At 43.1% G+C, this 12,284-nt stretch overlaps 1 protein-coding gene across 3 annotated transcripts in view; it reads left to right on the top strand.

Moving 5' to 3' along the window:
* Nucleotides 1–10,415, top strand: part of TAF3 (TATA-box binding protein associated factor 3) — a 119,228-nt gene extending 108,813 nt beyond the window's left edge. For all 3 annotated transcript variants that reach the window (XM_064442734.1, XM_064442741.1, XM_064442749.1), the window contains 3 exons: nt 3,563–3,818; nt 7,485–7,591; nt 8,345–10,415. In XM_064442734.1, coding sequence (XP_064298804.1) covers nt 3,563–3,818; nt 7,485–7,591; nt 8,345–8,459 — 478 coding nt within the window. In that variant the 3' untranslated portion in view covers nt 8,460–10,415. The remainder of the gene's footprint in view (nt 1–3,562; nt 3,819–7,484; nt 7,592–8,344) is intronic.
* Nucleotides 10,416–12,284: the final 1,869 nt, after the last annotated feature.

Genomic DNA, 12,284 nt, shown 5'->3' on the forward strand with positions numbered 1-12,284 from the left:
TTTAGTATGATTTATGGAGGGTCTTGTTACCACATCTATTCCAAGGGTTTTCTCACACCCCTTCATTCTGGAGGAACTATTTTGATTCAAAAACAACTTTAATTGACTTTTTATCTTTCAGCGTAGAGCATGTTTGTGATACGTTGTCAGGCAAGCAGCCTGCAGAGAAGTGTAATTCTTGTCTCGGGCCTCTGAGTGTGTTGATGGTGGTTGACGTTCGCTTGCATTTGATTACCACAAAAATATTAATCCAGCCTCGGTTTTAGAATTTCTGAATTGGGGTGGGGAAGGAGGTGAAATTTTGTCTTATTTAGTATTGTACTTGCAGACTTCTGTTATACAAGTGCTGATTTTGGAAGCGTATCAAAAACACATTTGGGAAAGAAGATAACAATATACGTATGTCCAATGTAGAGTTTAAATCCTAGCAGGGACCTAGGTACCGGGAGGATCGAAGCTTTGCTGTAGTGAGTACCGCCTACTCGCAGTGTGCTCTGTGCCTCACTTTTCCTGTCTATAATATAGAGGTCATAAATCTTGCCATCATTTACATAGTGTTTTGATATCAGGTTTCTCTCCAAGTCTGAAGTAACATTAATTATTAGTCGTGGGACTGCTATTTCCCTTTGATTCTCCCCACCTCCCTATTGCCATGTATGCAGCCCCTTCTTCAGGACGGAGGACAGGCTAATCCACCCTCGCTGAGATTACTCCATCGCCTCTAATGGTGTAGCACAAAGCCATTCATTTCTCCACTCTGGAGTCTAAAGTCTCTGAACTTCATTAGCCCAAGGGAGTGGTAGGCCCAAGCGTGCTCCCAAATGCCGATCTCCTGTTTTGATAACTGAGCTCTAAAATCAAGATGAACAAGCTGCCCTATATACAGAACGTGTCCTAATTGCACACTTCAAGCAACCGAGCCAATCAATGAGCGCGTGTCGCCCGCTAATGAATATTTGTCGTTTTGGAAGATTTTGTATGTGATGTTCCATGTAGCTTCTGCAGTTATTAGCAGACTGGCTTCGAAGACACCGTTCAGGAGAACCTGGCTTTATCTAGACCAAGAGACTATGTAATTTAATTTCATACGTTAGCTGGGCATGGTCACTCTTATTCAAATTATATTGGCTAATACTTCTTTAAAACTGTTTACACTGTGTGAGAAGTTGTGTTTAAAATCCTATTAGCTAATACATTTCCTAGTCTAGACTTAGGGAGGGTTGACTCCCAGAAGAACTCATAGCAGGGCTCTGTTTACTTGGAGGGGGTAGAAGAGGGAGGCGGGGAATGAAGGGGCAATGATGTTTGAAACCTCCAAATGACTTTTGCTGTGCCAAATATTTTGCTGTCTGTCCTTCTCCTTGCTTTTATTATTGCTAAGATTTTTTTTAATTGAGAGGTGGCCCTCAAGTTTTGAGGATAACTTTGGAAACCGTGGGAGTATTGCTGCCAACCAAGGGGCGTTCAGCGTTGGGAGCCGGGGATTTCTGCGGGAGCAATGGAAGGAGGAAAGCACAGAATACGCATCTGAGTGGGGTGGCCAGTCTGGCAGGAGCCCTGGGAAGCCATGTGCTAAGACTTTCACTGAACCAGAAATAACACATCATGGCCTTTCAAGAGCCAAAGAGAGAACTTTCTCGGTAGGAGATAACAGTGGCTTCTCAGATACACCCTGATAACAGGAGAAAGAGGCTGGATTTGATGTGTAGATGGCTCCCTGGATGGCCTGATAATAGGACTTACTTCCTTCTGCAAGTCACAGACAATTTAAGTTGTGAGTCCTGCACTTCGATGCACAGTCTAGCACCTTACTGACACACAAAAAGAGCCTGAGCTCCCAGGTTAGGTACCTGAAGCAATCACTAGGACACCAAGTGGTGTGAATGCCTTCAGTGTTGCTCTTTTAGAGCCTTTTAGATTCTGCTCCGCTCTAAGTTTCTAAACTTCCTTGGGTTTGGTTTTCTTCCCCTGGTCACTCATAGTAGGCCTCAGAAGGTAGGTGTGATGCTACAGTCGGCAGGTTAGGCAGGAGTACCAAACCCATTTCTGTGTTTCCTTTTACTAAGTCTGGTTTTACTCTAACTTGCTGTAGTTCTGATTTAGTAGTGCAAGTGGCATATCTCAGGAGAAAAACACTATCCTCTCAGCCAAGTATTAATTACTGTATAATTCCAAGCCTTTCTCACATGATGGCCTGGATTATTGACTTGAAATTCAGACAATGTCTCCAGTCATAGTGATACTGTCTTTTGAATATCATAAGAGAGTTGCAGTAAACTCTAAAGTTGAACGTATGATTCCCATTGACAGTGGAGCTGGACTTTCCTGGTTCTCAGGACTTGTTGCAATTTGATTTTCATCATGGTTTTCCTACTGATGTCTCCGTTTTATGCTTTCTTAAGATATCCTCCTCCCTGGAATGTCTAACCTTTCTTTAAATCACCTTCTTCCTACAGTCCCATCACAAATCAATTGCACTCCCACAGTTACCATTCAAATATAAATAAGTTAGTTAAATGATTTACCAAAATGTAGTAAAACAAATAGACCTATCCTCTGTTTTGTTTGGGTTTTTTTTTTTGTTTTGTTTTCTAAAACATCCTTTTCCTTCTCTTTATGTTTCTAATCTAGAGCCTTATAGTAAGGGCTTTTTCTGTCTTGTCCGTTAAATTGCATGCACATCAATAACACTGTGTCAACATTCATTAATAAACGTCAGATCCTCTGTGTATCCCCCTTCCTGGGCAAGATTATTCTATACTGTGTATTTACTAGAGCTACATCCTGTCTACTTCAGCTACTCGAGTAAGTAGCAATATTTTAACTGCTGAGTATATAGTGTGCGTCATTTATTTGTCCTGACTAGATCCACTGCTGATTTCATAAACATTTGGGGAAAGAAATACCAAACTAGCAAATATTTGGAGAACCCCCTAATGTAGGATCTTAAGAGGATGATATCATCTCTCAGTTTGAAGATTAAAATCAGTGCTGTTCACAGCTGATTAACTTTCCTTTCCAGTCATAGAATCACAGAATGGTTTAGGTTGGAAGGGACCTTACAGATCATCTAGTTCCAGGCCCCTGCCACAGCCAGGGACACCTTCCACTAGACCAGGTTGCTCAAAGCCCCGTCCAGCCTGACCTTGAGCACTTCCAGTGATGGGGCATCCAGAGTTGTGGGTGACCTGTTCCAGTGCCTCACCACCCTCCTAGTGAAGAAACCACCCTCACGGTGAAGAGTATTTCCCACAAATTGAGCTGGCGTAATAAAACTTAACGAAACAAGATTTAGTAAAGCCACAGAGAATATTTATATGACAGCAAGCAATAGAGTGGCTCAGGCTGTCCTGGCATTCACTTTGTAATGGCTTTGTGCTTTATCCTGTCCAATGGATGGGTGTAGGAATAACAACAGTCCTTGTGTTGAGTTGCAGCAACCTCTTTGATGACTCAAAGGTGATGTGAATTAGCTGCGTTATGTTTTCTTTATGTCTAGTCTGTGATCGATCATTGCTTTCTTTCCTATCAATACTAACGAGTCTCATTTTTGGTCCTACAGAGTCATCAGCAAAGTGGTGCCAGCTCCAGAGGCCAAACCTTCCACTCCTGTGAGCCGGCCCAAAACACCTCCACCTGTGCCGTCACCAGTACCAGCTCCCGTTCACGTCACCCCTCCTCCAGCCCCAGCTCCTCCTCCTCCACAGGCTACCGTCTCGCCAGTCCTGATCCCACCGCCCTCTCCAGCCGTCTCGGCAGCAGGAGGCTCCAAAGCTCCGGTTAGGAGCGTGGTGACCGAGACCGTCAGTACTTACGTGGTAGGTAACGCATACTGCCATGCTTTGTTCCAGTGCCAGTGGCATTCATCTCTTGAGTTGTTGAGCTCCTGGGTGACTCATTGTCTCAGACTGGGCTTGTGATGTTGCTCTCTGTCAAGCTGCTCTTTATCTGGCCCTTGCTTCCGTGCATGTGTTTTGAGGGATTAATAATTAAAACACTACTACTTGGACTGAATTCTTTTTCATGTTCCCAGTTCAATGTTTAAGTTTCTTCTAAAAAGTCCAATTACATCCCACTTGGTATTTTCTGCTAACTGAGCTAGAGCATTTATTTTTGGAGGTGGAGATTTTTTATGGATGCTTTTAAAAGTGCTGAATTGAAACCTCAAATGTCAAACTTGCCATAGATTTTGCTGTCAGTCAGGTGAAGTACAAAACCCTCATACAACATCAAGAATTTGACTTAGCCCTCATCTGAAATGTGGAGAGTCCAGAGAGTCCACTAGTCTCTTTTCTGGTTTCCTCGACGTACAGAAATCGCAAATGTTTGTACATCTCAGAAAGTCTGTAGGTAGTTCATTAGTCTGTTTGACACATGCTCTGAGCTTGGCTTCTCTCTGGCAGCATTAAGACTTCTTCATTCCTTTAGAAAAGCCCCCCATCCAACATGACGTAGGAACTGCATTCTCTAAAAGAACACGGGCACGCCTCTGGGCAGGACTAGGATTGGTGCGCTACTGAAAATTTCTGCTTTGTATGCAGTGTGAAATGCAAGTCCTGACCGTTTCTGCTCATTGAAGAGCAGCAGATACCATTAACAGGGGTAGCAGTGTTGTTATCCTCCCTGTCCTGGCTAAGTTCCAGCTTGGTTGGTGACACCTTGCTTATCTGTAGTGGGCGGCAGTTCAAGAACCTCACCATTTAAAACACCTGAAACTTGTTTTTGTTACAGAATTTCCTGTGCCTTAATTGCAACGTACGCATGATTTTTTAATCGCTTTTTTTAATTGCTGTTTTTATAATGATTCCTAGTGTAAATCTACCCTGCCATTTCTAATGGAAACGGTGCTCGTCCCTGCTGGACTTAAACTGTTGTATCATGTTACTGGTCTCTATTTAAACAGCTGCTACATTTCACTCCCGAGGTGGTTACAGCACTAGACAACCAACCACACATAGGCTGTGCGTATCTTTGGGGTGCAGGATACACATCCTCACCTTCTGTACCGCAGGTGTAAATGCAGTGTCGCTCACGTATTACAGTAGTGCCCAGAAGCTTGGAAATTCACTCTAAGAGAGAAGCATTTCCAAAATACATCCAATTTTCTTCAGTAAGTATTAAAAAGCTAATAATTTAGAGATTATGCTAGCTTAAAGAAAGAAAACTTAGAACTTTTCCTCGGTACTTCTAGTGGTAACACTCTCAGCACCTTATGGAGAGTTCAGAGGACACGTAGGCTCCAGTTTATTTCTTTTTTTTACAACATTATAGTTGAAACCAGGGCTTTACTGCATTGGGATCCAACTGTTTGCACAGGCAAAGAGACTCCTGATGTGAGACATAAGTCAAAAAGCTGAGAGAGAGGTTGAGGAAGAAGGGAATAATTAATAACTATTAGCCCCTTGTACAAAGGGAATCCGGGACACAGAATGATGAAATGGCTTTCCCCAGGTGGCCTGGGAAAGCTGGTGTGACAGTGGTCCACAACTCCCTTCTGTAGGGGAGGACAGGGGGATGATCTTGTAGCTTAAAAATAAGACAGGATGTGGGATCTCCCCGTAGGATAGCATCTCAGTAAGTGTGCTCTGATCATTAACTCTCAGCGGTTTGTACTGAAATAGCACTCAGCAATCACATACTGTCCCTCCTTCCCCGACCCTTGGCTCATTAAGGAATGAGAAGTTACGCAATATTTTTAACATCCTCATCCAGCAGTCCAATTCCTTGTTCAACAAACAGTCAGAAGTTTCAGTGATGCTAAACCACCTTGTCCCTCTCCAGCCCCTGAAAGCCTGAGACAGGTGTTCTGCAGACAAACATCCTCCCTGAAAAACTAAGTTTGGAAGAGTTAGGGTATCTGTCTTCTAAAGGAGCGACATCAGGCAGCGCTGCTGGCACCTGGCACTGCCAGTGCCTGAAACAGGCAGCCTCGTGGACGTGGTGCCTGCCAAGAGCCAGTGTCCGAGCCGGAGGATGCCGCGGCTGCAGCCAGGTTGCTCAAGCAGGTTGTAAAGGGCTGTAGGTGTCAACCCGACGGCCCACAGCGTCGCTTCTCTGCAGCACTGTGGCACAGCATCTCCTCCTTCCCAGCAGGATTACCCCACGGAAAAGACTACAGTCCTCTTCACCCCGAGCGCACACAGTTTTACCTGTGGAGCAGATGCTTCTCTACCAACTTAAAATGACTTTGCAGATGTGAGATTAGATGAGTAGATAGGAATGATTATTGCAGTCAATCAGCTTGAAAATCGAGTTCATTGTATGACGTTGCCTGCTCCATTTCACTGTTGGGAAGGGGATTGTTCCCTGTTTAATAATCCTGGGCTTTGCATTTTCTAGTTTTAAAACGCAAAAAGAAAAAAAATCAGGGCTTTAAGAGTAGACAGTCAAGAGTGATGTGTTGGTTGCAGCTCTGGTACATTCCTATTGATTTTTCAGGAAGTGGTGTAAGATGTACAGACCACCATGTAGTGGCTTTTTATTTTTTTCTAAGAGCATTTGGGGCTTTTCATCTACTACTTTTTAATATCATTTTTGCAAACAGTACAGATAGCAAAAGGTTATTGCCTTAGATGTCTGTAAATGCACTAATGCGCAAAAGCTGAGAACAAAGCAGTTCATGTTTTTGAGATTCAGTGATCATGTGCAAAGCTTCATCAAGGAATGATGAAATCAGGGTAATAACCCAGACGTTTTGTACTTTGTGTTGTTAATTGCACTTCTCTGGGTGGATTTCATGACATTTTACATGTATGTTTTTACCAAAGAACTGTTGAAGAAACCACTTGAAATTTAAAAATACAAATAATGGGTCTAGCGGGATATAAACCTGAAAAAAATTTCATAAAGCTCTGAATATGACGAATCCAGTAAGCAGCTGCCTAATACTGTAAATGATCTGCCTCTCTCGTTTCGTTTACCCTTTAGTAAATTGTACTGTGACATAAATGTCATAAGGGGAATGGAAAGTTACTCAGTAACAACTTTTTTTATATCCTGATCTTATCAGCTAGTTGAAGTTGAAGACTTTGGCTAATAAGTAATACGGCAATATATACACATGGCACTGTATATTTTACATGCATATAAGACTGTTATCTTACGCAGGGGGCTGCCTTTGCTCACTCTTGCCATTAACAGGGTAGAATTTAAAAAGTCGCGGTAGTATAGACAGAGAAGGAATTGTGGCCTTAAGCCCTGGCTGCTCTATGTGAGTGCCTGTGCTTAGGTCGGGTGGTATAACTGGCTGTACTGGTTTACAGGACAATGCAGAAGAATGCAGGCTTTTCTTGTCATGTACAGTATAGGAAAAGCAATTAAAACATAGCACCCAGCACTTATGATCAGGGAATTCATAAATAATGATGGTGGCCGCTGAGTAGCTTTGCCAGATAAGCAAGAAACTTGATTTTTTTTCTTTAAATGTCAGTTTTGCTGCTCGCTTAGCCCTGGAAACCAGCTAACTTTCCTTTTCTTTGCACCAGATCCGAGACGAGTGGGGTAACCAGATCTGGATCTGTCCTGGCTGTAACAAGCCAGATGATGGCAGTCCAATGATAGGTTGTGATGACTGCGATGATTGGTATCACTGGTAAGTTGCTCTCCTCCATCCTACTCTGCCGTTCCCTGGCATATTGGGGCTATATTATTAAAAACCTCTTCTTTTTTTATGGTTCGTGACGCCAGGAACATTTAAATGGCTTTAGTGTGTCCAATTTAATAATCTGGAAGATATTTTTATCTCTGTTTCTCTGGAATTTGAAAAAGCAGATTTTAAGCTGTGAAGGAGAGTTACTTTTTAATTAACAGCCATTGGTGATAACAGTTGTTTTTTAAACTGCTGGGAAATATTGCTGATTCCGGTCATTTTGTGAGAACTACAGGATTATGAGCGTAGTGTGTACAGATAGACGTTTCAAATTATGAAGCATTGTATGAACAGTAATATAAATGTCAACTCTTACAAAAGGGTTGGAGGGAATTAATCACTTTTTAGGTGCTTTCTTAAACAGCCGCATAAAATCATAAGGTTTTTTGCAGGTGTATTAAAGAAGCATTTGAAATTATTTTAAATCTAGCCTATTATACCTGAAAGTGCGCTCATATTTTCTATTAAAATAACTTATCTGAGTGTCCTTTCGATTTTTTTGTTTGTTTGTTTCAAAGCAAGTGTTTGTTAGGTTTCCGTTCAACCATTATATTCACTAAGATAATGATAATATAATTGCACCATTAATTTGAAGGCCAGATCCTGTCTCCCACTGAAAAGTTTAATGTCTTTGGGTAAGAGACAAAAGTGACGTTACTCCACGGCAACGGTACAATATTTTCCTGTCCTTCACAGGCCTTGCGTTGGGATTACGACCGCACCCCCGGAAGAGATACAGTGGTTCTGCTCCAAGTGTGCTAACAAAAAGAAAGATAAAAAACACAAGAAGAGGAAGCACAGGGCACACTGAAGGCTTTGCAGCGGACTGAAGTCGTGCGGTCGCTGTGGCACCTTCTGCCCTGACTCCGTTGCGGGGGGGATCCAGCCTGCTCGCGTCTCACCCTCCATCACCGACCGTCAGGGTTGTGACTCTGGAGTGAATCAGGGGCGAGGAGATGCTCTCCGTCGGGGGCTGCTGCGTTTCGCAGACCGCCCGAGCCCAGGGGGTTGGATTTTGGTACATTCTGATGGTGTCTTTCACCTACCGAGGGAAATTTGCACAGAGCGATACGAAGACTTTGGTAGTTCATGGTACCGCTCCCGCTCCTGTGGCTCGGCAGCAACAAAAATGAATGTTGTAAATACAGATATCTGTCCTATTCTTTCTCGATTTGTTATTAATCCCTCTCAAACCTTTGCAGTTAAGGTGCTGAGAGGAGGAGAAAATGTAAATTGCAGTAAGTCGCAAACTGAGGAGACCTGGAATGATTTCTGTAGTCTGGATGCAGTTCAGCCTCTAATCCTACTGAGCCAGATAATCATAACATGGAAATAAAAAGTGGCTGGTAAATATTTTTGTGATGAGAATATATGAAGCTTTTTTCCTTGATTTTTAGTACTAACATAAAATAAACATGTTCAAGCTTTTGTGATATATCTTCTATTTTTTAAAAAAAAAAAAGGTTTCTATTGTGTCCATTTTTTTCTTCCGTGTGAATTTATTTCGGTGGACCTGTAATATATTTTATACTTTGGTTTTTGTTTTTTTTAGTCTTTGTCGGTGTACCTTTCCATCGCTTGTACATTTCATTGGTGTGAAAAAACACTTCCCATTAAAAGATTTTCACACGTGTAAATACCTGATATTTATAAAGTACTTTTTTTTTTTTTAATTATTTTTTAGGGCTTGAGGATTTTTACTTTGTTTGCCTGAGAATACAGACCTAGCAGCTATTAAAAGCCCGTGCGACTTACGCCTGTCCTTACGGCTTTAAGGGACCGGCGAGATGCGCCCCAGCGGCGCACGCGCGAGCCGTCGGCCAGCACCGTAATTCGGCCTCGATTCAGATACTTAAACATGTGGCAACTGCTTAAGAAGTGAGTAATCCTGTTGCCCGAGAGCTTAGGCCGGGGGGCTCTGCACTTTTGACGGTAGCTACAGTGTGTTAATCTGTAGCTGGAATTGGAACTTTTTTTTCTTTTTATTTTTTTTAACAAGTGGTTGTGAGTTTGCCGAAAGGGTCGGGCTCGCCCTTACATGGAGGAGATGCAGAATGGCGTCACGCCGAAGATGCACGACTCTGCTTCGTGTATCCCCTTGGAAAGACTAATAAAGCAAATACGTGTTGTCTTCCCCCTTGAAAATGAGGGGGGAAATTGGAGAGAAAAAAAAAAAACCATTAGACAGTATTGGCTATTGTAGTGCAATGGGTCTCGGAGCTGAATGAAGCATACGAATGAATGTGGGGGGGAAAAATTACACCTTTGGTTTCCAAAGTGGTTCTAGACTTGATTGGTTAATTTGGGGACATTTCTACTTGAAACCGTACACTGAGAAACATCTGATGTTTGAGAATATGGCCCTTTGACCTGTTGCACAGATATTAAGAGTTATTTTTTAAATGCATCCAAATTGATATTAATGAGAATGAATTAGTCATGTTTTTAAAAGTACCGGTCTAGTTAGGGAAATGAGGCTTTGCTGATAGAACTGTTAAATTGCAAATCAGTGGAGATATGGATGAAATTGGTTTATTAAAAGTGCACTGTTACTTTCTTTGTTCAATGCCACCTCATTTATATTCTGTCCCTGCTAATTGCCAGTCAAGAAAGTTCTTGGGTTTGATTTTTATTTTATTTTATTTGCAATTGTTGGATGTTGCAGACCTGATTCTTGTTTTCTTTTCTACGTGTAATGTGCAGACATACAAAAACCACAGTCTTTGGTCATTTCTGGTCGCAATAATAAAGAACTAGCTTTTGGTAAGTCGTTTATCCATTTCCTCCTCCCCTCCGTTAATCAGAACTTCTCACATTTAATCAACTGGATTATTCAAGGTGCCGTGGGAGGGCTGAACTCGGCCGTTTCGATGGCCCTTCAGCTATTTCTGTGCATGCCTGTGTGTTGCTGCCGCTGGGTTGGTTTCCTACGCTGGGTTTTATGATTTTATAAATGACCCCTGTGGCAATAAAACCAAAGCATCATTTTCAGGAGGCTTGTGTGGCTGACGGGATTAGTAATGGGAGACGGGGCCCTTCACCTCCGGGTCATCGGTTTGAAGCCAGCCCTGGTCGTAGCCGTACAGAGCCTGCCTCCCCTTTCACTGACGCTGGTGCATATCGGGAATTGGTGGAATAAAAACATAATCGGCTTCCAAAAATAGTTACCCCCTGAGCAGCCGTGTGGCGTGGACCTTCCTTGCAGCCCCTCATACCACCCAGCGCTGAGCAAGCCCAGCTGCTTCCCCAGACGTTTGTATTTGCTGCCGTAACTTCACGGGTCGTGTTTCTTCTCCGTAAACTCCGCCAGAGTTAGGGCTGCTCCCTTGGTTCTCGGCTCAAATTTATGGTTGGGCATTTCTGTTCCTCTGAATCCATTAGTGATCTGGGTTTTGGACACCACCGTCCATGGGAAGAGGGCACGGCGGCGGGGTCGCAGGTTGGTTTGCTCGTTGGATGTCGTGGGGCAGCATCCGTGTCTCTGAATGGTCCTCCTGCCTCGGAGGGCAGCTTCATCCCAGAGGAAAGTCAGTTGCGAGCACTGCCTCTGGAAAACATCTCTTTCCATGGGTGGTTGGAGTAGAATTGCTTAAAGGTTTAGAAAGTAAAGAATTAAAAAGTTATCAGTGAGGAGAAGACAACTCGCTGTCTGCCCGCGGTATAAAGAGAAGACAGACACAATTCTCCCCCTGTTACTGATGTACCGTACGTAGAGGACTGAAGTGGTACAGCACGTATTGGTGGCAAATACTCAAGAAAAGAGCGTAAAAGCTATTCCATGAGAAAAACTTGTTGAATCCTGCCTTTACTTGGGGCCCGATTATTATCTGGAGTCAGTTGGGAGTCAGTTGGAGCTGTGTCGGTTTACACCAGCCCAGGAGCTGCCCACTCGTGCGGCCAACGCTGGGGCTGGGGAGCAGCTCCGTTTATTGTGAAATGAGGCGGGGTTTTATTTGTATCTTTTTTATCCTGTAAATCCTCCTTTAGGGCAGCCTGTGCCCGCAGGTCGCCGGAGAAAACAGCAGCGCTGGGTGCTCGCTGCAAAGCGCGTTAGTCATTAGGCAAAATTGCAACTTGTTAATGAGTTTTGCACCCAGAGAAAGCTATGGTGTTAGCGTCGAGACGATAAGCACAAAGCTCAGAAATGGAAGAAACTATCTTGACTACTGATTTGTATTGGAGGACAGAGATATAAATGCAGAGCATCCATCCCCGGAGTAGCGGGGATGCGCTTTTCCTGAGATAATCTTCCTTCGGGGCTGTATGTCGTGCTCAAAGCATCATTTCTCTGCTTGACAAGGTGTTTCTCTTCTGAAGGTGTCCGCAGCTAAGTACAGTGAGGATCTTTATGCTCTGCAACTGATTTGTGATTCCAAATGTCCTGGAAGAGAAAAGAAAAAAGGGAAAAAAAAAAAGAATGGGAGGGTATCAGAGCCTGCTGACTTTGTCTGGGCTTTCCAGAGATAAAATATAGAGTATTACTTCACTGTATCACCTAAACCTTCTTTGTTCTCCTTTCAATAGGACGATTAAACAAAGACCTACTAACCAAATTAAAGTATAAAATGAACGCTGAGATGTGGAAACCTTGCCAGGAAGAATGTTAATGAATGAAGTTCACTAAAGGCATGCTGGC

Source organism: Phalacrocorax carbo, chromosome 1, assembly GCF_963921805.1.
Source record: "Phalacrocorax carbo chromosome 1, bPhaCar2.1, whole genome shotgun sequence".
Taxonomy (NCBI): Eukaryota; Metazoa; Chordata; class Aves; order Suliformes; family Phalacrocoracidae; genus Phalacrocorax; species Phalacrocorax carbo.